This window comes from Grampus griseus, assembly GCF_964374135.1.
Source record: "Grampus griseus genome assembly, chromosome: 9".
Classification (NCBI taxonomy): Eukaryota; Metazoa; Chordata; class Mammalia; order Artiodactyla; family Delphinidae; genus Grampus; species Grampus griseus.
Genome location: NC_139003.1, coordinates 6903808 through 6930882, shown reverse-complemented (window position 1 = coordinate 6930882; position 27075 = coordinate 6903808). Strand labels below are relative to the sequence as shown.

At 50.1% G+C, this 27075-nt stretch overlaps 1 protein-coding gene across 1 annotated transcript; it reads right to left on the bottom strand.

Moving 5' to 3' along the window:
- ZNF777 (zinc finger protein 777) lies at positions 1 to 25922 on the bottom strand. The gene is made up of 6 exons (XM_082661839.1): positions 25790 to 25922; positions 20935 to 21795; positions 19797 to 19923; positions 17587 to 17700; positions 4592 to 4843; positions 1 to 1447 (listed from the first exon to the last, which is right to left on the bottom strand). The coding sequence occupies exons 1-6, from the start codon at positions 25904 to 25906 to the stop codon at positions 291 to 293; spliced, it is 2628 nt and encodes an 875-aa protein (XP_082517965.1). The 5' UTR covers positions 25907 to 25922; the 3' UTR covers positions 1 to 290.
- Positions 25923 to 27075: the final 1153 nt, after the last annotated feature.

The window sequence follows — 27075 nt, the reverse complement described above, 5'->3', positions numbered from 1 at the left end:
TAAGTGACCCCGCCCCGCCCCTCCGAGTGGCCGGCGGCCAAATCACGCCCCCCGTGCTGATTGGTTTCATCCATTTTATTGTCAAGGAAATTAACAGCCCGAAGGGGTTCCCCAGGTCCGCGCTCCTCCCCTGGGGCCCCGGGGAAACGCGGCAGCCAGCGACCTGGTCTCACTACCCCGCGTCCTTGGGAGGAGGGGCGAAGGGAGAGGGGGGCTCACAGCAAAGGGGCTCAGAGGCGCCCCGTCCCCGCCCGCCGGGCTCGGGCGGGGCGACGGGGCGGCCCGCGCGCTCACTCGCCCGTGTGGGTCCGCAGGTGGTACTTGAGCGACTGCTTGTAGCGGAAGCACTTGGCGCAGTGCGTGCAGGGGTAGGGCCGCTCGCCGGTGTGCGCGCGCTGGTGCTCCAGCAGGTGGTGCTTCTGCGTGAAGCGCTTGCCGCACTCGGCGCAGTGGTAGGGCCGCTCGCCTGTGTGGATGCGCCGGTGCTCCAGCAGGTGGTGCTTGCGGATGAAGCTCTTGCCGCACTCGGGGCAGGCGTGCGGCCGCTCGCGCGAGTGCACGCGGCAGTGGTTGGTGAGCTTGGACTTCTCGCTGAAGCTCTTCTCGCACTCGGGGCACTTGAAGGGCCGCTCGCCCGTGTGAGTCCGCTGGTGGCGCAGCAGGTGCGACGGGCGGCTGAAGCTCTTGCCACACAGGCTGCAGATGAAGGAGACCTCGTGCTTGCCCGCGTGCACGCGCTGGTGGATGACCAGGCTGATGTGCAGGCGGAAGCTCTTCTTGCACTCGGGGCACGTGTAGGGCCGCTCGCCCGTGTGCGTGATCTGGTGCTTGGTGAGGCTGGACTTGTGGCTGAAGCTGCTGTCGCACTCGGGACACTTGTAGGGCTTGGGGCCGCCGCCGCCGCTGCCCGAGCTGGGCGACTTGGGGCGCGGCTTGAGCGCGTGCTTGGGGGCGAAGCCGGGCCCGCGCTCGGGCGAGGCGTAGCCGCCGCGGACGCGGTGGATGCGCTGGTGCAGCGTGAGCTGCTGCTTGTGCCGGAAGCTGACCTCGCACTCGGCGCACTCGTACGGCCCCTCCTTGATGTGGTTGCGCTGATGGATGACGAGGTTGATCTTCAGCCGAAAGCTCTTACCGCACTCCATGCACGTGAAGGGCCGCTCGCCGCGGCGGTTCCGCTGCTGCTGGCTGGCCGCGCCCCGGTTCTCGCCCGGGTGCCGCTCGCCGTGCGACGGGGGCGCCAGCCTCTTCACCGTCGGGTTCCCCAGCTGCAGCGGCGGGGGGCTCTCCTCGCCCTCGGGGGACAGCTCCCCGGGCAGGGGCGGCGGGTACATGCCGGCCTCGTACCTCCCGGACAGCTGCCCGAGGGGCTGCAGGCGCTGCGGCAGCTCGTCCTCGTCGTCCTCGTCGTCTTCGTCGTCCTGCTCCTCTGTCTTGATCACGATGCCCTCTGCTCCGGGGACGCACGGCGGGGGGAGAGAGAGACAAGATGCCGTTAGGTGTTGCCTGACGCCCCTAACCCGGAGGAGGTAAGCCCCTATTCGCCCTCGCCCGCGGCACTGCGTGGGCATCGTCCACCCCACGGCCTGCTTTCGGGAAAACGCAGCTCCCCGCTCCTGCGGCCCAGGGAAGACGGGCCGGCTGCGGCGCCTGGCTCAGGAAGGAGCCCAGGCCTAAAACGGGCCAGTCGGAGACCTGCCTTGGAATTTCATGCAGAGGAAGCAGGGACGATGGCATCCTCGTGGTGGGACGCGGGCGCTGCGTGTGCCCATCGCCCGACGCCGCTGGCGGGCAGGGACTGGCAGGAAAGAAGGCACGTAGACGCAGAACCCTCCGGAGAGGCAGCGGGTCCAGGGCGCCTGAGGTTGGCATACCCGAGGACCTACCAGCTCTCCAAGCCGATAAACACCCCTTTCTTACTTAAGCCACTTGAGGATTGGCTTTCTACCGCCAGAGTCAAAAGGGTCTTGACTCATCAAGTTCCCGACCTCGTCCCCCTCTGTGGTCTCGCCTCCCTGAACTCTGCTCAGCCTCGCTGGTCTCCTTTCCTGGACGCGCCTGGAGAGTTCTCCTCAGGTGTCTTTACTGACCCTCCTCCGTGTCTCCAAATCGTGCCCATTACTTAACACCCCGCTCCAATCCTGTCTCCTCCTGAAAACATTGCTTGACCATCCCGACCTGCATCCCTCAGGCCCCCCTGAGCCGCTAGCACGTGCAGGGCGCCTCCCCGAGACTTAAGAACCCCGCCTCCTGACGGGGCACCTCACCTGCACAGGTGGATGACTCACCTGCACAGACTCTACCAGCCCTGACCCTGAAGCTGGGGTGGGGGGTTTCCTCTGCCTTTGCCACAAGCTCAGGTGTGCAATGCCCCACACGCGGTGAGTGTTCCACGAACATCCCAAATGGTGGATGTCCTCCTCCGCCACCGGCCCTCCACCCTCTAGCCTGGCCCTTTAGGACCTAAGATGTTGGCTGTTCTACAGGGTCCCTGGAGAAGTCCGAGAGAAAAGGAGAGGCCTCCAGCACCTATTTGAATTTTCTCAGGTGCCTTGAACTCACCTGGCCCTCGCTAAACACTTAATTGGGGAGCTCTATTTTTAGTCGCCGACTTTGTGTGACATGAGAAAGTCATTCACTTTTGAGTCCACCTGTGAGATGGAAGATGCAATACCGTAGTAGTCTGCATCTGCAGAATTCTCAAAAGCAAACAAATGAGAACTTTTTCAAAGCACCTCACACCTATGCTCTCTCATGTTCACAATATCTTATGGGAGACGTCAAGCAAGAATTATCCCCATTTCACAGACTTGGGGCATCCGAGCTTGGCACTATCAAGTAATGTCTCCAAATAAATAAAGTCAGACCTTTTCAGAGCTTGCAATTTAAGGACCAGCTAGTCTGTCCCTTCAACTGATAAGGAAACTGAAGCTGGCAGTGTTCGTGACCTGGCCAAGGTCTTCAAGTTTGTCAGTGACCGCTAGGCCACAGCACTTCTAGCTACTCCTCTGAACCCAGTTAAGTGGCAGTGTTAAAATCAGAACACAGGTGTGCCAAGTCCCAGCTCAAGCCTCCCGTCGTAAGACAATGCTGCCTCGGTCCTGTCAGGACTCTCAGCAGGAAGTGACCCAGAACATCCCTGGAACACGAGGCTTAAAAGATCAGGAAGGAGGAAGCAGCTTCAGAGGTTGGTAACTCATTGCCCTGGTGTTTAGCCTGAAAATAGGGTTGTTTATGAAAGGCAGAGGGGGAAGTATGGGCCTTGGAAGATTTAAACTCTCCTTGAGTTTCCAAGTTGTTTTTTCTTAATGAAATAAGAATGGAACAGTTGGCCCTGAAATTCAGGTCTCGAAATCCCACAAAAAGCTTACAGTATTACTAAATGGTACTAACAGAATTAATGGGAGTGTTCAAAGGGCAATCTGGAATTGCTCTTATGAAGCTCCCATTCAATGAATTCTCACAACTTGCCTTGTGTCTTTCACTATTCTCTAATGAAAGACAACACGGTATATTAAGATTTCTCGAATATCATGCAATTATTTAAATATAAGCAGTTAGGTACACATCTTTTGACCAAGAACAATGTCCATATTTTATGTGCAAAAAAGCAAACTGCAAGGGTTAAAATAAAATGAAAAAAAATTTTTAAATCATCAAAATAATACTTTTAAAAACCTAAATAAAATGGATGTGGATACATTTCTAAGTATAAATAATATAGTAACTGATATGATGGCTAATGACTCTTTTGCACATAAACATACAAAAACCAAAACCCAAGTGGGTTCTACCAAATTTTCAAGGAGCTCGCAGAATTCCTATCTTACACACTATTTTTAGGATACAGAAAAAAGGAGCAAAAGCTTCCCAGTCCCTTTGATAAGTCTAGTATAATCTTAATGATGATTCCCGAAAAGTTCAGGTTCACTTCATTTATGAATATAGTTGTAAAATTCCTGAATAAAATAGCGGCTAAGTCTAGTAGTGTATTTAAAAAAATACACCACAATGATCAGACAGGGCTTTTCTCAGGCCTGCGAGGATGGTTTAGCATCAGAAAACTGACCACAAAAGATGTCCTGGCCGTGCTGCTGCAAGGCCGCTTCCTCACTGTTTCCTTGTCCTCCCAGGGAGCAAGGATGTGCAGAATGGTGACCCTGAGGCCTTGCGATTAAACAAAAATGATGCCTAGATTCTACCAGAGAAAGCAGCCTCGGCCATTTACAAAGATGTGCTCTTCAAGGGTGGAAATCTTCAAGCCAGTTGAGGCTTCCAGTGTGACAAGGGAATGACCAAGGACACGTCAGGAGATGGAAGTTCTAGCATTGCCACTAGTGTGGGACCTTCTCTGCCTGTAGAGGGAGGGGGCCGGAGAGATGATCTCCGCCAGCCCCTGATGTCCTCATCTGACCTGGTCTTTGGCTGTTAACACCCTCTTTCCTTGCCGGGAGACGGATGCTTTTAAATCCCGAGGCAGGGAAGCTGTACCTAAGGCCATGGTCGGTTCTGTCACACCTGCTGAGCCCTCAGTGTCACAGTACCTCTCTAAAGGAGACCACACCTTCCCCACAGGCACCAGCCCCCCACTCACCCGCGCAGTTTCTCTGCTGTGCCAGCATCTGCTTGAGCTCACTGAACTCGCCTGAGCTCTCCGTGGACGCCTCCAGCGGGTTTTCCGGCTCCTGCATGTCCAGGTCCGGCTGCTCGCCGCACGGGTCCCCCAGCTCTGAGTCCTGGAAGCCATGCTCCTCCACCTGGCCCATCAGGGGCTCCGGCGTCTCCAGACTCTCAGAGCCCTCGTCGTTGGTCTGCACCTCGATCTTAATCACGATGCCGTCGTGAGCTGAGAAGGTGGGGGCGGGGTGGGGGGAGGGCAAAAGAATCCAGAACATGTTCATTCCACCTGCCCAGGGTTTTGTGGCCCTAGAATTTATATTTCCAAAATTCTTATTTTAGAGACCCTGAAGAAACATCCTGGGTTGGCAGTGAGTAGGCACGGACACTGTGTAGCCTTGAATATGAACTGCAGTCAAGTTAAAAGAGACGCAGGTTTGTTTCCATGACCCCCTATAATTTTAAAATAAGGCTTTCTTTTAGAAAGAGATCCTAATTCCCTTTCCCAGGTTAGGTCAGCCAAAGGCAACAGTTTCTCTGTCTCCCCCTCAACCAGGCTAATAAAGAAAAGGCTAATCATCGGGTCTCCCCGCACACCTTTTCAACACTTCCCCACCAGGTGTCCTACAGATCAGAGGCCCCCAGCCCCTTCCTGGCCCCCGTTTACAGGCATAAGAGGGGCTGCAGGGTTAGTTTTTCGTTAAACAGCATCTGATTACGCACATGGCCCTGACATTTTTTTTTTTAATCTGCCTGTACATCTGTAGGTTAATTTCAAATGTCGTTACACACATAGGCATCACTTTCAATAAACAGGATTCTAGCGCACATTTTTGTTCTTTAGTGCAGTAATTTTTCCCCTTTTAACTTGCCTCACTCCCCACTCGACAGGTGCGACCTTCCCAGGTAATCCCCGTAACTGCCCCCACACTCTTCTCTATGCTTATGTAGTGATTTACCACAGCACGTTTACATCTATGTTTTTCCTTTCTGGCCATTACAGGTTTAAAAAAAATAAAACTGCCTTATACATAATCCTCTGTTGCTTTTCTCACCCAAATATTGTGTAGAAATCCCCTCACACCGATTTCTGTAGGCTAACGCGTTCCTTTTCAAAGCTGCGTGCATTCCATGGTGAGGATAATACAGCAACGTGCTCCACCATTTCCTCATTGACAACATTCACTTTCCGCTGCCAGGCTTTTGCCATGAACAACACTGCCATAAACATGTGTTTATATCTCTAACCATAAAATAGTGCTTTTATTTTTATGAGAGTCCCAGGAGTGGGACTGCAGGGTAAAAAATTTAAAATACTTTAGATTCTGACAGGTGTCATCAGACTGCTTTTCCACAGGCTGTGACTATTCACATTTCTACCAGCCCTTTTCCCCACGTGCCTGCTGGCAAGACACCACTGCTCTTTTTAATATTCCTCAGTCTGATGGGTATAAAGTGATAACTTACTGATACTTCAATTCTACTTCCCTGACGAGGGTAATTTGAATATCATTTCTTTTATTTATTGGCCTTTTAGAGTTGATTCTATGTGAACTCTGTTCTGTCAATTGGTCAGAGTCCTTTGATTTCCTGTATTAAAGATAACCCATTTTCTCTTACTGGCATTTCAAATATCTCCCCCAAATCTATCATTTGTCTCTGTGTTACCTTTTATCATATAACTTTCCTAAAGTTTTCATCTTGTCAAATATGTCCCTCTTTCTTACGGCTCCTGGGTTTTCTTAGTTAAGAGGGTCTCCTCTGGTCCTAGATGGTTCATCTGATCTCCTAGATTTTATTCCCAGGTTTTTATGGTTTTCTTTTTTACATTTAGCTCTTTATTCCACCTGAAATTTCTTTTTATCTTGTGTATAGTGTGAGGTAGGGGTCAACTTTATTTTCTTGCATCTGGGCAGAGCTGTGCTAGCATAAAGCCCCTTAAAGGTTGAAACTCACTGTTAAGGAAATTATAAACATATATGCATGAACATATTCATTCATCCTTTGAATGTTTATTCAATAGCTATTTATTGAGCACCACCTATGTGCCACGCATGTTCTAATGGTGGGACACATCAGTGAACAAAACATAGCTCCCTGCTCTCCTACATCTCACATAAGGCAGTAAACACAGTTAATAAATTATATATATAATATATATTATTTATTATATATAATAAATTATATGGTATGTTAGAAGGTGATTAAGTGCTGTGGAAAAAGGAAAAGGCACCAGGAACCCAGTGAACGAAGCCCCTCACTGTCCTTCACCGTATCCACTTGTCCCGCCCACACTAAAGTGAACGTTGCCCAGAAAGCAGACCGCCCAGTCATGCTAGCAACTGATGCCACATGACCTAAAGCTGGGTTCTTTCGGATGCCTGGCAGTCCTTTAATTCCTCTCTGATCAGCCAAGTAATCGATTCCCAACAGCTGGGGAGCGGACCGCATACAAAGCAGCCCTAATGTCCCAGGTTGCACTCCGCACAGCCTCCCACGCAGACCGTGCCTACCTTCCCTCCAAGTTGACTCTCCAAAGACATCTTCATCCTATTCTCTGTCTTACAAAAAACATAAAGTCATCCACACTCAGGTCCTGGGTCTCCTCCTGCTCCAGCTCGACGTCATCCCCCTGCATCCCCTTCCTCCCGTGTCCCTCCTCCGGCCTCCTCTCTTCTGGGCTCTGCACGACATCCGCAACTATGACTCCAGCGTCGGAAAGATAACCTTCCCTGACTTCACAACTCCTGAAGGTATTTTGCTTGCCTCCTCCCTAAGATAAGTTTTTAAAACCATGTACCCGTTTGCACCTTTTTGAATAAATAGACAAAATGCTTCAATCACTGCTAAGGATGTAATTTCTGGAGTACTGTAAATATTGATATGTTAAAATAAACTCTTCCATTGCCATTTAATGTTGCCAATGGAATCTAAGAACCCTAGCAATTTAAAACCCACCATTATTCACTTAAAAAATACACGAACAAGTTCTTCTTTGATACTTGGAGTTTTAAGATCATCCCTTTTCACCATGGACTTCTATTTCCATTCCCACTTTACCCACAGAATTTTAGCCTAACAGAGCATATTTATGCTTAGGTGCCTTCCTAATCAGCTCATCTACTGCACAGAAATGCGTATGTAAATGGAAAGATTAATTTTGCTTTCACTTCCAATAACCACAGGGTTCTAAGTGTTACTTGTCTGCCTGGCTTAAGTCATCCTTAGTTATTATTATTGTGGAATGAAAAATTATTATTCAAGATAGGAAACAAAAAACCTGTAGGAAATGTACCTCTTACAAGGATGCATGGGGACTTTTTCCCCGATTAGTTCATTTATCTGAGAATGAATATTCTTATTGCTGGAATCAGACAGCGTTCAGAATAAAATCTGCTCCTATCTTTCATTTTTATAAATATAACCATTGGAAGAGCTCATTTACATAGATCTGTAGCTGGGCTGGTGGGAGCTTTGTTACGGAATCATCACTCCATTCTCTGAACTTCTGAATTATAAATACTGCAAAAGCACATGGTCAACATATCATCAAAAATTGTTTTTAATGACCTATTAGCTGACAACTTAATTAGGTTCTCTTTCAATTTTGTCGAAAGCTAAGTATTCCAAACGATCTAACTTCCAAAAGGATTCGCCATCCAGGCCCCAGAGCCACCAATGTACTTCTGGTTCTGTCCCCCAACATTCTGGCTTGTCTCTTTGTTTCGTGAGCCAGAGGCCTTTTTATACATCAGAGAAACACTCCATAGTAAGGCAGGATGGGCAGGAGGTGCCTCCTCTTTTGTTCTCAGTGGTAGGAGACATAGGACATGGGACCAACACTAGAGGGGCCGCAGGTGTCGAGCGCCCTCACTGACACGCTTTATGAAGGACAACAGATGGGCAGAGACTTGGAAGCTGAACCCGCAAAGCCCTCTGTGTTGTGCCTTCTTGGAAAGTCTCTTGTACCCCGGGGAATGGGTACTGCAGCCTGAAGACCACTGCCTTCCCATCCTGACCTCTCCTCAAGACCCCCACTCCACCAGACGTCCCAGGCCGCTCCTAGCCCATCGTGAGCGTGCTCTTCTCTGACCCCCCAAGCACTCGTCTGCCCCTCTCTATGGCATCTAATTCTTTTGCCCTTGAAATGGGCATCGGTTACACCTTTTCGTGCCTCTCCCCCGCTTGTTACACAGCAGGGAAACCAGTGTTTCCCACCAAAAAGGTCTCTCTGCCCCAAACAACTTCTGACAACCAGAATGCATTCATAAGCAGTAATCTGTTCTCCCATTAAAAAAATTAATCAAAGACACGTACACTGTGGGAATATAGTTTATGACCAAAGGTAGCACTTCAAACCAGTGGGAAAAGGTTTAGGCAAATGAAGTGGAGACAGCTGGCTTCCTGACTAGAAGGAAAAAACCAAAAAAACCATCTTCACATATCTCACCTCAAAATAAATTACGGATGAATCAAAACTTTAGACATATATAATGAAATCATACTAGCATTAGAGAAAAGCACAGCTTTTTCCCCTCTCTCCTTCCTTCCTTCCTTTCTTTCGTTTTTTTTTTTCTAAACAGTGTTGAGCTGAGGAACAGGCTACCCTGAGACCCTCTGGGACTTCAGAGATTCCTTCTGGAAGCTGTCTGGTCAGTCACACCAAATATATTAAATGTGCACAACACATATCAACTATAATCTTTTGGTGTAAATTTTTTGGAAAAAATTTTTTGTAGCTTTGCCTTGACACTGTTTGGTGATAAGAAACATTTAATTTGTGATAGGTTGTTAATCTCTGTAATCAAATCTCTTCATAAGAACTCTTCTGAGATGGGAAAAATCTCTCCTACAAATTGTTTTCAAACGTATTAAATGTTTGTGGACACTAAATTTAATAATTAATGAAGCTGGTATAATGTTATATTGGGAGACACAGTTAAACATTTAATTATTTACATTTTGTAATTTTCTGGAGCAAAAAATACCTTATTTCAGCTTTCAAATATTTTTATAGATTTTTGAAAAGCTCATAGGTCTATGGCCTGTGATCATAATGTTTACTGAATAAAAGAGGCCAAGTAAGTATTTCTACACTTGGTATGAAGCCCACCCACCATAAAGAAAATTTCTGGTAAATCTGAATACATAGGAACTTAAAATTAATAAATTGGAACACAAAAATCTTAAACAGCTATATCACAGATACACACAAAGGTAAACCATAAATTTGGAAACATATTTGCATACGTAAGACAGACTACAGCTAATATCCTTAATATTTAAAAAGCTTTTATAAATCAATAATAAAAAGATGAATAATCCAAAAGAACAATGGGCAAAGGATAATTCATAAACAAGACATACTGGTGACCAACAAATACGTGAAGATATGCTCAACATCACTCTTACAGAGTGCATGAAAACATCAAAATATTGTTTTTTCTACCCATCACTCCGGCAAATAATAAAAAGATAATACCACCTATTGGCATGGGTGTGGGGAAACAGGTTTTCTCATGTATAGATGAGGGTGTGTAAAGTGGCACAATCGTTTTGAAGGACATTTGCTCATATCTATTTAAGTTTTAAATGGGTATATCCTTTGACCCAGAAAGTGCACTTCTAAATAAGTTTCAGACGAGTACATGAAGATTTACTTATAAAGGATGTTTAATGAAGCACTGAAACTTGTGAAGACTCTAAATGCATATCAATGGGGGTTTGTTTAAAGTATGATATCAATATACAAAATACTACAGTCTGCTACTTAAAAAAGAGACTTACATGTTTTGACATGTAAAGATGTCAAAGATATTTTTGGAAAAAGCAAGTTCTAAACAATGTACTTCTATATTGTTTGAAGAAATTTTTTTAACAATGAGAAAGTATTATATAATTAAGGCTGTGTGTGTGTGTGTGTGTGTGCGTGTGTGTGTGTGACTATACGCACATAAATTGGAAGGAATAAGCTGTTGACTCTTCTCTCTCTCTTTTTTTTTTTTTGGCTACACCGTGCAGCCTGTGGGATCTTAGTTCCCCGACCAGGGATTGAACCGGGCCCTGGGCAGTGAAAGCGTGGAGTCCTAACTACTGGACCGCCAGGGAAGCCCCGATCTGTTGATTCTTAAGGGAGAATTATATGGGACTTTCACTTTCTCTGCATTTTTTCTTTTTGAATTACACTGACGCAACTTCAGAGTTTCACTGGAAAGTAAAAACCAGCGTGGCCACATTAACTTTCTCCACCAGCTCAAAGCACAGAAATGATGGCTGCCATGGGCTTCCCAACATTTTCATGGCTACACTTTCTGTTAGATTTTTTTAAACCTCGGTATATTAATTTTTAAAATCTTCTTTAAAAAGTTATATGTACACATAGGCCAGAGGGATGAAGGGTTCTTCAAACCTCATTTTTAAGAAGCTCCCCTCCACCCCCCAACCTGCTCCCCAGAGGCAATCACTTTCAATTCTTCTAGCTGATTCTTTTGTCACTTATATTCATAACTCTACATAACATAATGGCATTGCTACTCCTTGAGTTTTCAATTTGAAGCATAATCTACTGACTTCCAAGAGCTGGAGGTAAGGACCACCTCTTCCCCAACCATCCACATCTCTTCCAAATCCCTGATTTTTCCCAGCCTGTAATTCTGGTTGAATTAATGTTGGGTGTTTACATGATTGGATTATGTAAGTGTTATTTAAAATTGAACAATGTAGGGCTTCCCTGGTGGCGCAGTGGTTGGGAGTCCGCCTGCCGGTGCGGGGGACGCGGGCTCGTGCCCCGGTCCGGGAGGATTCCGCACGCCGTGGAGCGGCTGGGCCCGTGGGCCATGGCCGCTGGGCCTGCGTGTCCGGAGCCTGTGCTCCACGGCGGGAGAGGCCGCAGCAGTGGGAGGCCCGCGTACCGCAAAAAAAAAAAAAAAAAATTGAACCATGTAGCATACTATAAGTACTCTTCTATGCCTGTAAACCTATTTGCTTCCCCTGGAGCTAGTTTTCTTTTCTTTTGCTTAGCTTACTATTAATTACCACTAAGTCAGCTCCAGTGTCTCCCCCCACCCTGCTCTATAACTCTCCTCTCAGAACATCCAAACATAATGGGGATTCCTCGGTTTTACCTACTTGAAGAAAAATTTTCTGGAACCTCTGGTATGCTCCAGTGTGGACTGGTGCCTCCAGATCCACAGCTGTCTTTTGGGGATCCCCTTCGGCAGCACCCCAGGGATTCCTTCCCCTCTCTTGTGCTGGAGCTCCTTACACCTCTTTCTTGGTTTACTTCCTCATTTGGCAAAGTACCTGCCCCAGCTTGAGAAAGGGCGCATGGCAGACCTTGAACATCTCAGTATCTCGATTTCACTCTCATATTTAATTAGATTAGTCTGTCTAGATATCAAATTCTAGAATGTTAGAAAATATTTTCCAATTTTAAAATTTAAAGAATTTTAAAGGAATTATCCTACGGTCTTGTAGCTTCCAATACTGTTGAAAAGTCCAATGCCATTCTAATTCTTGTTCCTTTGTATGAACCTGGTCTTTCTCCCAGAAGTTTGTCAGATCTCCTGGGTCCTCAGTTGCGCTGAAATTTCTTGCTGAAGTATTTAAGGCTGGATCAATTTTCATCCACTGTTCTGGACAGTTGGCGGGCTCTTCGATCTGGAAAGCTGTCTTTAAGCGCTGGGAATTTTTCCTGAAGTCTTTCATCTCTAATTCCCTTCTCCCTGTTTTTGCTATTTTTTATCCCGATATTTCTATTATCTGGACATTAGACTTCCATCCTTTACTTTTCTTATTGTCTCCCTATTTTCTTTTTTGTCTTTTTGCTCTATTTTCTGGGCTGTGTATTCAACTTTATTTTCTAACAGTGCTACTGAGTTTTTAATTTGCATTATTATATTTTTAATTTCTAAGAGTTCCTTTCTATGTTTTTTTAGATAAGCATTATACTTTTGTCATGGATACATTCACTTCTTTTATCTCTCTAAGGAATATGAAAAAATGTATATTTTAAATGTATAACTATATATAAGTATTTAAACATATTTCCCCCACCCACCCCGTATGGTCTCTGTTTCCTTGAAATTTATTTTTTCTGCTTTTTGTCTCCTTTGTCTCTGTATATTAGAGGCTCTTCCCAAATGCCTTGTGGTTCTTGGTTGTCCATTTATATTAAAAGTTGAATAGTCAGAAGAGAATTGCAAGTTTGGTGCATTCAGGTAGGGCTCGGTTTCCCAGCAGGATTGTTTAGCTAGATCATCTCCCTGGGAAATCTCCTGGGCTGGCCCCAAGCATCTCCAGATAAGACTCTTCCAATATCCTGCCCTGAGGGTTTAATCTTGGATGTGAGCATCATTTTGGGATTCAGGTTAGGGAAGAAGGCTAGAGATCTCAACATCTCTGTCAAGCTTCACTCATTCCCTTGTTTTCAACATGGCACCCACCCCAATCACACCTGGTGTCCACGTCCAGAAACCCTGTTGTTCACCATCTCCAGAGAATAAGCCTTGGTCACCTACCACGGTCGGGTGAGGCAATGGAGGGAAATGGCAGTGTTTAAAGGCCTCTTAAGATGTTTGACCAATGTTCTGTTTTTAGCCTCACCTTTACCCCCATTTCCAAAGACACCTGGAACCTCTGGTACTGCTAGTTCCCGAGTCTTGAGCAGGGATGGGGGTGGAGTGCAAACTGGGTTTCTTCCCTAACACCAATTTTGGATTCTGCTTTCTCAATCAGCGATCACCCAGCCATCTGCTCTCAGCCTTCCAAAACTTAGCTGCCGTTGTCTCCTTGTCCGTTCCTTTTAAAAAAAGTCCCTTCGCTCTCGTTTTAGAAGGACTTGGGGAGGTGGGAGTAAACACACGGTCAATCTGCCACCTTTAACTTGGAGTCTTTCTTCATGCGTTGTTTTTTAAAAAACTTATTTTTACTGAATAAGAAGTAATATACTCTCACTTCTTAGGGATCTTAGTTCCCCGACCAGGGATCGAACCTGGGCCCTCGGCAGTGAAAGTGCGGAGTCCTAACTGCTGGACCGCCAGGGAAGTCCCTACATTATCCACTTCTATACCATTAACTTCCCGTATCAACTGGCTCATTCCTGTCAACATGTCAAACAGGCTTCGGCAATCCCTATCTTAAGCAAACAAGAGTCCCCACGCTGCCCGGCCCGCCAGCGTTTCTCTTCCCCACCCACAGCTACACTGGAACAATCTCCACTTCCTCGCCTCCCATCCACTCCTCAACCCACTCACAGGCTTCCACCTCAGTCGTGCCGCCAACGTTTCTCTTTCTTGCTAAGGTCACTGATGCTGCCAATCTGCAAATCCAATGGACACTTCGCGCAGTCTTTGCCTAACTAAACCACACTGCAGAATTCAACACTGTTACCCACGCTCCCTCCTTCCGGAAACACTCTTCTCTTGAAATACCCAACAATGCACCACCCTGATTTCTTGCTACCTTTCTGGCCACTCCTGTTTCCTTTGCTTCTTCTGGTTCCTCCTCCTTTTTCCAAATCCTACAGCAGTGGTTTTCAACCCTGGCTGCACATGAGAATCATCTTGGAAGCTTAAAAACAAACAAAACTAACACCTGGGCTCCACCCAGACCCAGATATTCCAACTCTCCAAATCTACTCTAACAGTCAGGGCTCCAAGCCAAGGGCACAGGCTGTGCTCTTGCTCTTCTCCCATCCAGGCTGGGAAAGCTGATCCCGTCCACGCTACCAAGGCCCACACGTCTGTCACTAGCTCAGGGCTCTTCTGTGAGCTCCAGCCTCCTTTGTTCAGCTGCTTTCTCAACACCACCTCCTGGACGTGTCCTGGGACCTCACACCTAACGCGTCCCTGTCGTTTCTCTGGGTTGGAACCTCTTGTCGTCCCCCACCTACCCTCTCACTCACGTCACGACCTGGACTCATCCGTGGGACCCCCTCTCCTCATATTCGACATCCGCCAGCCACCGACGCCAAAATACACCTCGCAAATACCCATGGTGCTCCCTGGGCTATGCCAGGCCTCCTACCTGGGCTACAAAGAGAGCCCCCTCGCTTCCAGTCTTTCCTCCCTCTGAGGAGTTCTCTTCCGAGTAACGGGAACTCCCACTTGTGCTTCCACTAAAAATCCCACCTCCTCCGAGGCCTTTGCTGAGCACCTGGTCCCAGTCAGGCCTTTGCTGCTGTGTGTCCCAGAGCCCTGGATGCCTGTCTCCACAACACTATCACAGTGGCTGGCTGTATTTTTACATATGTGGGGTGTTTAGTTTGTTAACATCAGTCTCTTGACATAGTACCTGGTACAAAAAATATTAGATGAACTTAATAATAAACATACAAGTGAAAATATGGTGTAAAAACTCTTCACGTGTGATTTTAGTGGCTGTATAATCGTCTATCATAATGTAATATAATATTTGTACATCTTAATCCATATTTTTGGATTCTTTTCTAGGCTATAGACTCTCAGAAAGGAAATTATTAGGTTAAGTAAATGAACATTTTAAATATTTAAAACATATTTGAAGACCAGAAAATATCAAATTGCTTTTTAAAAAGACTGAAACTATGTACACTGTATGAGAACTTGGATTTCAGCCATGGCTTCTGGCTTGTTTGTTTTATTCTGCTAATTTGTTAGGTGACAATGGTCCCTGGCTTCCCCAGGCCTCCTGTTCGCCCTTAAAGAGCCATGAATGGGAGCCCCGGCTTGGAGGATTTTGAGAGCTGGGTCGCTATCTGAGTCACCTTCAGGTCTCCTTGCCCTTAGGGACCCCAATGATAAATACAAGTTTACTGAATGCATTTACTCAGCCAGTTCCCAAAACTGTCATGTTTGGTGTACTTGGAACCATGAAAATTCTCAATTGGTATCACCCTTTGGGTCTGGCCCAGGGCTGGCCTTGTGGCCACTCTTCTAAGGGGGAGGACACACGAATGACAGGTGACCACTGGCTCTGATAACTGCAGACTCACAGGACAACCCTGCTACCCCGAGGCCAGGGCCTTGCACACACACAGAAGTGCGAGTTTACAGCTGGCCCATGGGGCAGTGGTTCTCAGTCCTCGCCTGTCCTCCCTCCAGTCAGGCTCCTAGTGGCTGAGACGGTTAGTGGAACAAATGGCACATTCCAGCCACACAAGGCAGCCTCTGTGAGGCCGCCGCTGCCCACAGAAGCTCCGGCCTTAGACGCGCCTGTGCCAGAACGAACCCCGCCTGGGGCCGAGGGGGTTGGAGTTATTTGCTCTCAATTCTGGCCCCACTTTGTGGGAGGCCCACCTGTGATGAGAGTGTGAACAAGCAGACAGAGGAAGGGGTCCACGTTCCCATCCCAGCCCTTCTAAGAAGATGCTACAAAAGCAGTACCCGGACCACAAAACCCCACGGGGACATCGGATGGGTTCTAGGATTTTTACCACAAACCACCCCTCCCCTTTCTCATTCTTTGCCTCCTAAGCCCTCTTTCTGATTTCTTCTCCTTTGAATCTCTCCGTTCCCACTGACACCTGTTTTTGGATGCGGCCACTCAAACCTTTCACATACACACTTGTTTTCCTCCAAACAAAAGATCACTCTGCCCCGTGCCACACCCTGTCCCACGACACCCACTCTCACCTCATCTACTTTTTTTTTTTTTTTTTGCGGTATGCAGGCCCCTCACTGTTGTGGCCTCTCCCGTTGCGGAGCACAGGCTCCGGACGTGCAGGCCCAGGGGCCATGGCTCACGGGCCCAGCCGCTCCATGGCACGTGGGATCCTCCCGGACCGGGGCACGAACCCGTGTCCCCTGCATCAGCAGGCGGACTGTCAGCCACTGCACCACCGGGGAAGCCCCTCACCTCATCTACTTTTAAATCCATCTTTTTTGTCTTCCAGAATGAATTCAGGATCTGCCTCTTCCCTCCACTTCAATCTCCAGACAAATCTCTAGAGAGTGATGATGGCTTAGGGTTTCTCTGAAACACGCCAGCACTTATTTTTCCTCAGGGTCCTGCCTCTTCTGGAAGTTACCTCTGCTCTCACTCCATGGGGCCGACATGCCTGCATGTGATTCTGGACCTCCTCCTGGTGCCAGAGTCGATGATATTACTTCATACAAGACCTGGCTGTTGGCCCCAGTGAGTTCTCCTGCTAGATTATCCTCCTTTTTCAAAAGACAGGATCACCCATGACATCTGGCTACAAAGGACAAGGATCTCCTCCCACGGAAGACCTTCAAGGGAAGTGATGCAAGGCCAAGGGCAATTCCAAAGAACGAACCACACCCCGAAAGCACTGCCGTGCAAGTGTGAGGGCTGCTGAGCGGCCGCTGGGGAAGGGACGGCTCCCCACGCAGACGGACACAGCAGCTGGCGTGTCCTGGGCCACTGGAACCTGCCGGTCAGCATGCCAAGCCCTGGCTATCAGTACCAGTTTTGTTTCACGGATGAGAAAGCGGGCCTCCAAAAGGCCGAGTAATAAAAACCACAGGGCGAGGACGCAGAGAAGCCAGGGTTCAAGCGCCGGCAGCGCGACGCTGGCGTCTGCACCCGAGCCCGTGGCCAGGCCGGCCTGCGCTTCTCCACCGCCTCGCCTCACTGCCTCGTCTGGACCCCGCCCCACACACTGGAGGATGCTTCGGGTAAAGTCCGTGTCTGTCCCTGTCCTTCCACGCACCGGCCACAGGACCAGGGACGTGGCCCTCCTCTGGGAGCTCGAGGCTCACCCGCACCAGCATCCCGACAAGGGAACGCCTTTCTGCCAGTTTTGGTTCTGTTTCCTGCAAAGAGTGAGGTGACGCTCGGTCGCGTCAAAAGCTCCCCGAGACAATGACCGCAACGGCATTCCTAGCTCAGCCGCTAGGGCCACTGGCGATCAAGGAGGCCCCAGGCAGGTCCCAGCACCTGCAGGCTTCCCTGAGGCACTCAGCCTGCTAACACAGCCCTCCGGGGCCCACGGTGGGTTGTAACAGCCCGTGCCGCCTGGCAGCCACTCACCGGCACTGGGGTCCGCAGGCGCCTCGCCCTCTTCTGAGTCCTCTTGCTCCTGCATGGCTGGCCTCTCCCCGCGCTCCATCTGAGACATGAGGTCTGGTTTGGAAATTGCATAGTCTGCGCAGGAGGAAGCAAAGAAGATATCCTATGGGATGAGTTCGCATTGGATGCTACAAAGATGTCACCTGTGTGAGTGGGACATCGGGAGCAGTTGCCCTACCCAAGGCCGGCAATGCTGCAGAAGGAAGCGCCAAGTTTCCAGCCCTTCTCCTCGGTGCACACAGAGTGGGTGTGGGCACACGTGTGTGTGCATGTGTGTGTGTGTTAACTGCGCCCTGGGTCCTCCCAGCGGCACCAGCTCTGGGGCACCACTTGCCCACTGATGGAAACTGGTCATCTGTGGCTCACAGGTGGCCAATGCCAGCTCAGGTTTTCATGACAAAGGGAGAAGATATTTGAAATTTTATAAATTAAAAAACTGATCTTGATAAAATATAGAAGCCATGAAACAAAACACTGATAGGTTTTTTTTTTTACATTACAAAAAGTTAAAGTTCTTTGGAAATAAATTTAAAAGATAAAGAAACTTGGAGAAAATAGTATCACACACACACATTTGTAAAAAATAAGGCAAAGGATTAATGTCCGTAATTATATATAAAGAGCCTCTACAGTTAGTAAAATAAAAAATCAAAGATATGAATGGGTAATTCGTAGAAAATATGCAAATGGCCAATAAACATATTAAAAGATGCACAAGCTCCCTGATCATCAAAGGGATACACGTTACAAGAATGCGGCGTCATTTTTCACCATCAGAAAAGACGAATCTTTACAATAGGAGAACCTCAGTTCCGGCCCGGGTGTGGAGATGGCGTTGTCACACTCTGTTACGTGAACATACACAGCCCTGGGTAGGGCCCGTGGAAGTGCCCGTGACATTGTAAACGACACCCTCTTTCCTCCGCAAACCCACCTCCTGGAATGCATCCCACTGAAATACTCGCGGAAGAGCACAGATAGAGATGCTGATTGCAACCCTCTGTGGCAGTGAGAAGAGGGACTGAGGCTGCTGCGCGTCGATAGTTCTCTATCAACAGCCCGACGGTTCAGCGGGAACACTGCACTGTCTTTCGAGCAGGCCTCCGCGCTGACATGGAAAGCTGTCTCTGACTACTGTTAGGTAAAATAAGTGAAGGATCCTATTTGTGCAAACCACAAACCGTGTGTGCACGCGTGCAGCAAAATGATGAGAAACAATATCGGCCCAAGGGTTCACGGTGGTTACCTCTGGGGAGCGGTGCTGGCTGGGGGTGGGGATTGCTCTTGCTCTTTGTTTTACAAATCTAAATTGTTCCATTTTCACAATTATGTATATACTTTAAAAAGAACAGAAAAAAATAAGAAGTTACCCCATGGAGAGGTATATATGTATAAAATTAACAATTCCAGCAAGGATCAGATTTTCTATACAGCAGCTTATTTAATGTTTTTCTAATTTTTTTTGTGCCCAAAGAGTTCCCCATATCGGAGAAAAGGAAACATATAAGACTAAAGCCTATTTTCCCAGGTCCTCATCCTCAAATACTCCCATTAGCGAAAACAAGACTCCACCGACTGTGGGGTATGAGAGATCCCAGTGAAATCGCGACTCCCTGGCAGGGACCTAGGACGACCGTTTACTCCCCAGGTCATACCTCGTCTCTGCACGAGCGGGATGAGAACCTGGGGGACGTAAGCTCTCAATCGACGACAGTGTTCAGCCACCTAGGCGGCCTATCAGGAGGGCTGGCACCTGTCCTAGCTCCCACACGGGCAAGGTGCGAGGATTAAATGTCATTCTCATAAAGCACCTCACACTGTGCTTAATAATAGTTTGCTGGACAAACTAATTTCAAGATATATATATATATATATATATATATGTGTGTATGTATGTATATATATATATATAGGGGCCATGGGGAAAATAATATAAAGGTGAGAGACTGCTGACGTCTGAGTCTGTCCCCTGGCCCCCGCGGGTAGAGGGGGGGGTCTCTGCTTACGAGCTGTGCTGATCTGTGCTGTGCTGAGGTATGTGGGTATATGGGTGTCTGCTCTCATTTGCTGTGCTCTCGAAAATTGTCTCTGGGAGTTCAGAGCTCCCGGGACTCCTAAGGAACCCCCAGCTAGCAGGCGGGAAGCCGCGGGCAGCGAAGCCGTCTCCTTACCCATGGAAACCAGAGACTCGTAGTTGCCCCGCATCACGTTCTTGTACAGCTCCTTCTGCCACTCGGACAGGTTCCCCCATTCCTGCTCCGAGAAATGGACGGCCACGTCGTCAAACGTCACAGGGACCTGAAACCACACAACAAGCTCAGCTCGGACCAACGGGAAGGCATCACGGGCCCTCAGCCGCCAGATCTGAAGGTTGCCAATGGCTCTGGCCCCCTGGGCCTGTTTCAAAACTCTTAGGACTGGAGTGGGAAAGGCCCAGAGGCCGAGCTGTGGGTTTTCACCAAGGACCTCTCTAGAAATCAGGAGGCTTCAGCCACTGTCCTGGCCCGAGAGAGTCGGGGCCCCGTGATGTCTGGTCCTTTCCCTCTCTAACAGGACAGTCCTTACTGCTGTAAAGTGTGGACCAGCAGCAATGGCACCACTGGGGAATGCTAGAAATGCAGGCTCCCAGGCCCCACTCGAGACTCACTAATTCAGATTCAGCCTTTAGTAAGATCCCCAGGTGATTCCTGTACACAATACAATCTGCAGAGTGCTGGCCTAGGCAACACGGTCCACGCGTTTTCCCTCCATGAGGCTGTGAAAAGGGGCCGTGGCATAAAAGAACAGGAAGAAAACCAGTTCACGTTTAAGTGCTTTCCTCTGGGAAACAATACAAAAATCTAACCATCCTCTGTTTCTTTAGGATACCTCTGGAAATCATATTTTTACTGGCGTTAACGTGATTTATGAGTTTACTGATAAAAATGCTGAGCAGGACACCGCCCTGTAACATTTCACCACGTCCTCCCTCCACCTCCACGGGGAACCACACAGGTTCACACTTGTCCACAGCTCGACCACTTGGCCTTCAATTTGCCTTTTATCCTCAGACATCACAGACTGAACGCCTTCTACACTGCCAGCCCCCATCACTAGGTCGTCTCTCTAATCTATAGCCTATGCTTTTATCAACAGGAGAAATCATTTGGTTTTGCTGCGTCCTGTTCTCAGCAACGTGAAGTTGGTGACTAGGTATCATCATACTGTTTCCCTTCTTAACCACGGCTTTCCCTTTCTTTGATATTAAATTCCTAAAACACATTCCAGTCCCGGTCACTCCTCGGGAAGCCCCGGTTGGGATAAAGTTACCTTGGGAACTTCTCCGTTGCTGCCCGGGGGCAGCCGCAGGATCCAGAAGTTTCTGTTCTTCAGCAGGTTCTCCATGTTCTCCAGCCGCCTCTGCAGCAGCCCGTACTCCTGCAGCAGGGTCCCCAGCACCACCCATTTGCTCTCCAGGTGGTTTGCAAACTCCACGGCCGTCTTCTCACAGTCGGCTATCTTTTTCTCATTTGTCCCAGTCCTGCCCTCCAGGGTCAGGAGCCGCATGGCTTGGGCCTCCAGTTTCCTCTCCACCGCTTGGACGGCAGCCCACACGGCCAAGCGGGTGATCTCCGCCGTTGGGAGTGGTGTGTCCTTCTGGGCCGCAGAAGAGATCTGGAAGGGGGTGTCCTTTTGGGAAACCGGGCTCTGGAGCAGGGGGTCCATGTCAGTCTCGGGAACTGTGGGGGAAAGGGTCAAGGGGTCTCTCTCGGGAACTTCGGGGGAGTGGAGTGGGGCTTCTTGATGATGGGTGGAGTGGGAGAGAAGCGAGATCTCTGGTTCAGCAGCAGCTGGGGGTAGATACGGGGCCTCTTCTTGGGAAGTCAGGGGGCCCTGGATCTGAGTCTCTTGCTCGGAAGCGGCAGGATACAGGAGTGAGGGTCCCTTCTGGAGCACATGCGGCATTCGGCCAGAAGTCTGTTGCTTGGGAGCGCTGGGAGTCTGGGGTAGGGAGCCTTGCCGGGGAATGGCGGGAGACAGAGAAGGAACTTCTTTGGGGGGAAGAACGTGGGATTGGAACAGAGTTTCTCGAGGGAGTCCAGCAGGGGCCTGACGCGGGGTTTCCTCTTGCACAACGTTGGGGAATGACAGAGGTGAGGAGCGTTGGGTCTCCATGTCCAGCTGCTGGACCTGTGTTCCAGAAAGAAAGGACAGGACTGAAGGCCAGAGTCTCCAGCTGGCAAATAAATCCCCCAAAATAAGCACCTACATTAAAAGGGCTTCAGGCTTCGCAGCAATAAGATATGTTCCATGGACATGAATCTCTTCTTGAGACCCTAGCATTGATCTACACATCAATGACAACTGCTAATAACAACAAATAAAAGATGGTTATGCCACCTTCTGCTTCTACAGAGCCATCTCCTTTTTCACAACATACACTGCACAGGTGTCATCTCGTGAGTAGTGGTGTGGAGAGCAGGAAGGATACTGGCCTTGAATCAGAACACTTGGCGTTCAGTCCTGTCTACACCAATGCTGCCCGGGTTACCCTGGCCCAATTATTCAACTCCTCTGTTCTCAGCGACCTCAGCCACCAAATAAGGGTCATTAACACCTGACCCAGCTGCTGCCTTACTGAGTTCTTCGAGCATTGAGCGTTACATAGAATAAAACTTTGAAAAACAATAGAGCAGAATTTTGTCAATGCCAGGCTAGCCTAAGACTGCCAGCAAGCTGGGGCTGGTTCTGTCAAGGCACTTACCCCGAAGGTGAGCTTGACATCCAGTCCCACCGCTTCTACTTGTATTATCAGGCAGTCGTGGTACCCATGCTCTTTCCCTCACTTTGTCCAACAGCGATGACACACAAGTACCTTAAGCTTCCCAGACTCCTTGATAAAATCTGCACTGTTGACTTAATAACATTTCTCAAAGGGTTGATATGGTAGAGGTTTGCCTTTGAGGCACGCTCAGTGGACCCAGCCCCTGCTGGAGAGGCTGAACGGGCTACCGTGCATTCAGGCTGGCTCCTGCTACACACAGAGAAGACAGACAGACAGACACTGAGACAGGTGTGGGAGTGGCCATTCAGACTCTCCTGAGGGAGCCAAGGTTCCCGGGGCTGATGGTCCCCGGCGGGTAGGTGGACCCTGGCCATCCGGAGTCCTCCCCATGGCTCATGAGCTGGGGAAAGAGGAGGAAAGGAGGCCTGGAAGGACCAGAAGCAAAGCTGAAGTCAACCAGTTCTGAGAGCTGTGTCAAGGTTGGTGGGGACCAGAACCAGAATAAAGACCGAGTCCTTCAATTACTTGAAGGGGGTTTCAATTATTCACACTCTCCCCATTCCCCACCTTGCCATGTCCATGTTCAGGGAGTGCTTGTGTCATCAAAGAAGTGAAGCCAAGGTCTTCTGAGTGACCAGCTCTGTATCTGTCTATCCAGAATGTCAGCATGTTTACTGGAACTGAACGGAGTTTCTTCCATATCAATGTTTGTCCATTCCCTCATACCCTTCCTTCGCTCAATCTGCTGACTGGCCGATTACTGTGTACCATACAGAAGTGGGCTTTAAAGTAACTGAAATGTCCCTTTTCTTCGTTTGAAAATTAGCATATTCCTGGTGTCCACTCTGAAATACAGTACGTGCCCAACAAATGTCTACTGGACGAATAGTATAAATGACCGGGTTACAAAGAAATTATTAGAGTTAATAATGAAGTGCCTTGCGTCATCTATCAAAGACTCATCTAAACCTATTTATACCTTCTGTTGCTTTCTTTCTTTCATTTGTTCATTCATTCACTTATGTGTAGCTTAAATGAGACAGCATCACGCTTTTAAGACAAGGATGGAAGATTTAAGGCCTTGTTCAGGCAAAAGGTTTTTGAGATGGTACGACCCAATAGCTTTGCAGGGAACCAGATGTGAGGGCTAATTAGTCAGCCCTGACAACTCTCTGGCATTTATGCGCCATGAACTGTGTTTTAAAGGATTATCTAATTTACTCTCCACAAAACCCTATAAACAGGGACCACTAGAATTCTTATCCACACTTAGCACAGGAAGTTGTGGAGGCTTGGAGAGGCCAAGTAACTGGCCCAACGTCACACAGCAGTCTGGCTCCAGAGCCTGGGCTTCCGCCTACACTGTAGGTCGCCTCTAGGCCTCATCTGTCAGATGAGACAGCTGGTCAGTATGTGTTCTGAATCCTCTTTACCTCTAAGATTCGGAGGCTTGGAGATTAAACAAAGACCTGTGGGAAGGTCCTGCCCATAGACGTTTCCATCTAATGCTGGGGTCAGGGACCCCTTTGAAAAGCTGATGAAAACTATGGATTCTCCCCCTCAAAAAACACACATGGGCACATACGCCAAATCCTGCGAGCACTTTCAAGGGAATCACAGAGCCCTGAAACTGAAGGCTTGTCGACAACTAAGCCACCTCTCAACTCTTCACAGGCGAGGGCAAGGCTGGACGACCTCTGGGATAGGAGCCTCAGACACAGGGAAAGTGACGAGCATAATGCAACACAACAGGCACATGTATGGCCCTGTCCTCACAGGGGGATTAGGGTATTTGCCTACAACTAGTAGGAGGAAGGGGAAATCCCCAGGGGCCAAGTTAGTCCCCCTGAGTAATACAGGGGCTTAACTGAAACAATGAAGAGAAGCTTCAGGACAGTAAATTACGCCATTAGCGCAAGACATCTTTGCTAACTAGTCTACTCAGAGCTCAAAGGAAAATACCAGTTCTTTGCTCTCTATTATTAGACCGTCTCTGTCCATTTCTGGATTTGGAGGACTGTAGAGCAATGAGGGGCCACAGGAGCACATCCCCTCCGCCACCCCCAAATAAAAGCCCCTTGCTGTAATTTCACCAGTCCCAGTAAACCTGTGGCTTGATACCACCCTAAGCAGAAAGAAATGGCCAAAGAGAGGAATGGAGCTGTAAATATAAAATGTGAGATTAACAAGCCTGCATTCGCAAACTCTTGGGGGCAGGGGGAGAATTCTTCTGGTTCTCATTTCACAGGATTTAACCCACCTTCCCTACCCCATGTATCCTAAGAGGATGGAGTCTCCAGGATTCATTCATTGGCAGAAAAATACATAATCACACCTGACTTATAAAGAAAGCCATGCCACTGTCTTGTATGACCCAGTGTGGTGCACCCAGAATTATATACCTACCATTCAAGGGTCCTGGAGATCTAAGCATTTAAAAATCATTTTATTTTATTTTCCCAAGAGTTTTATTATTCATATTATCATTATCATTCTTATTATTATGATCATTTTTTGTAAGACCTGAGAGGCTCTTTAGAAAGTCCTATATCCCGACCCCTTCCTGCACACAACAGGAAACTGAGGCTCAGGGCACTGCCCCCCATGCAGCAATCCTCCTCACAACACGGCTACTGCATCTCAAAGAGCAGGTCTGAGGGGAGACTTTGAGACTGATTTTTAAGAATGGTCCACTGAAGAGGCAAACCAGCCCCCAAACCCTTAGTAGCTTGCTCCCCAGACCCCATCCGTCTGGACACCCAGAATTCAACCGGGTCCCCCGGACGCAGAGACTGGAGGCCGAGGCGCCCGAGCCCGAGGGTCACCTGCTCCTCACACCGGGGACGCTCGGCTGGGCGCTGCCCAGCCTCCCAAACGGCCGTCACCTCCCCCCCGACGGGCCGCGTCGCCCGCGCGCCGGCCCCGGCCCCCACCCCAGGGGAGGCCCCCGCCAGGGCCGCCCCCTCCCCGTCCAGGCCCGCGGCCCGGAGGCAGGTATTTTTGCGGACGCGGGCGCCGAGCCATGGTTGACTCGCTACGTGACCTTGGGGCAGGCAGGGCCGGTCGCCGCCAGGTGTCCGTGCCTCAGTGTCTCCGTTCTGCGAAATGGGGAGAGCCGCGTCAGCGCCGCGCTCCGGCCGCGAGAGTCTCGGCGGGGCCGAGCTCTGCGGAAAACGTGCGGCGGCAACCCCGACGGACGCAGCGCCGGCTCCGCAGAGAACGAGGCGCGCCGCCCGGGTGCCCGCCTCCGGGCCCGCGTGCGTGCCAGGCCACAAGCGTCCCCTCAGCCGCGCCCGGACGGCGGACGGCTCCCCGCGCGTAGCCCCCGCCCCCACCTAGCAGGGGCGCGCGAGACCTCCGATTCCCCCGCCCCCACGTCGCGGCGTTTCCGTCCCTTACCGAGACCCCAGGCCGGGCCGCCGAGCCCGGGACGCGCAGGCCGTCCCCAGGGCCCCGAGTCCGCGCGTCCGTGCGCGCGCGGGCCGCCCTCACCGGAGCCGGGGCCGCCTCGGCCATGGCCCTGTGCTGTCCGGCCCGGGCCGGAGTCGCCGCCGCCGCCGCCGCCGCGCGGCCCCACGCAGGCCGGCCCCTGGGCTCTCCGCAGGCGGCGCCGGCCCGGCCCGGCCTTCCCCGCCCGGGCTCTCGCGGCCGTCGGGCCCGGCCTGCGCGGGGCGGGCGGGGACGGAGCGGCCGAGCCCGGCGGCGGCGTCGGAGCGGGTCGCGCGGCGGTGCGGGCGGCCCGGCGGGCTGCGCCCCGGCCGCGAGCTGGGCCCCGGCCCTCAGCACCGGCCCCTCTGCGGCCGCGGCTGCGACCCCGGCTCCGGCCCCGGCCCCGGCTGCGAGCTGCGCTGCCGTCCCGGCGCCTCTTCAGCAGGGGAGCTGCACAGCAGCTGCCATGTTGATACAAACTGCATCCTGGGAGGCATGTCCCTCTCAGGCCGTTTAAAGAGAAACACTCCGAGGCTCGTCGGAGGCTGCAGGAACCCAGACAGCTCCATCTACAGCCGGTAGGAGCGAACAGTGTCGAGCGAGCAGCCAGGCGGCGACGGACACGCCCTGAGCCCCGGGCCAGCCCGTCGTGCCGCCCGGGCCGAACCGCTCGGGCCTCCCACCCCCCGGGGCCCCCGGCCTCTCACCTGGGGTCCTCGCCTCCTCGGGCACCCTAGGGCGAGACCCGGAGGCAGGAGAATGGAGGAGAAATAACAGCGCGCGGCCGAGGCGACGTGCTGGGGTCTGGAGGCGGCTTGATTGGCTCCGACAGCCTTCCAACCGCCGGATCCTCCCGCTCCTCTCAAACCCAGAACCCGGGTCGTTCCCTTTCAAAACCTGCGCTCACAAAGGGATCTAAAAAACCCGTCACACTAAAGAAAGCCCGGAGTTCATGTGACCGGCTCCGTGCAGCCCCGGTTCCAGGGGAGCAAGGGGGTTGGGTGCTTTTGTGAAACGCCCGAGTGTTGTTTTCGACCTGAAAGGACAGAATGCCGAGAATCAGAGAGAGAGCTGGGGCTGGAGGGGGCAGACCCGGCGTCTGGGAGGAAACTGAGGCCGGGGGCGGGGTGGGGGGGGAAGTGACTTGTTTACCCCAAGTTGCTCCTTCGGTCCCTTGTAGGAATGCTCTTTCTAACCAGCAGAGCGATCCCAAAAGGAATGGGAGAGCCTGGAGCTGGCGACTCCCTTTCCTGGAC

What these genes read in the sequence shown, in the direction of transcription:
- ZNF777 (XM_082661839.1), bottom strand. Translation starts at nt 25,906, where the DNA reads ATGGCCGAGGCGGCCCCGGCTCCGGTGAGGGCGGCCCGCGCGCGCACG. An exon ending in CGGCCCGGCCTGGGGTCTCG is followed by an intron (nt 21,796 to 25,789) that starts GTAAGGGACGGA and finishes TCTGGAACACAG; the next exon opens with GTCCAGCAGCTGGACATGGA. An exon ending in CGAGTCTCTGGTTTCCATGG is followed by an intron (nt 17,701 to 19,796) that starts GTAAGGAGACGG and finishes CCTCCTGCGCAG; the next exon opens with ACTATGCAATTTCCAAACCA.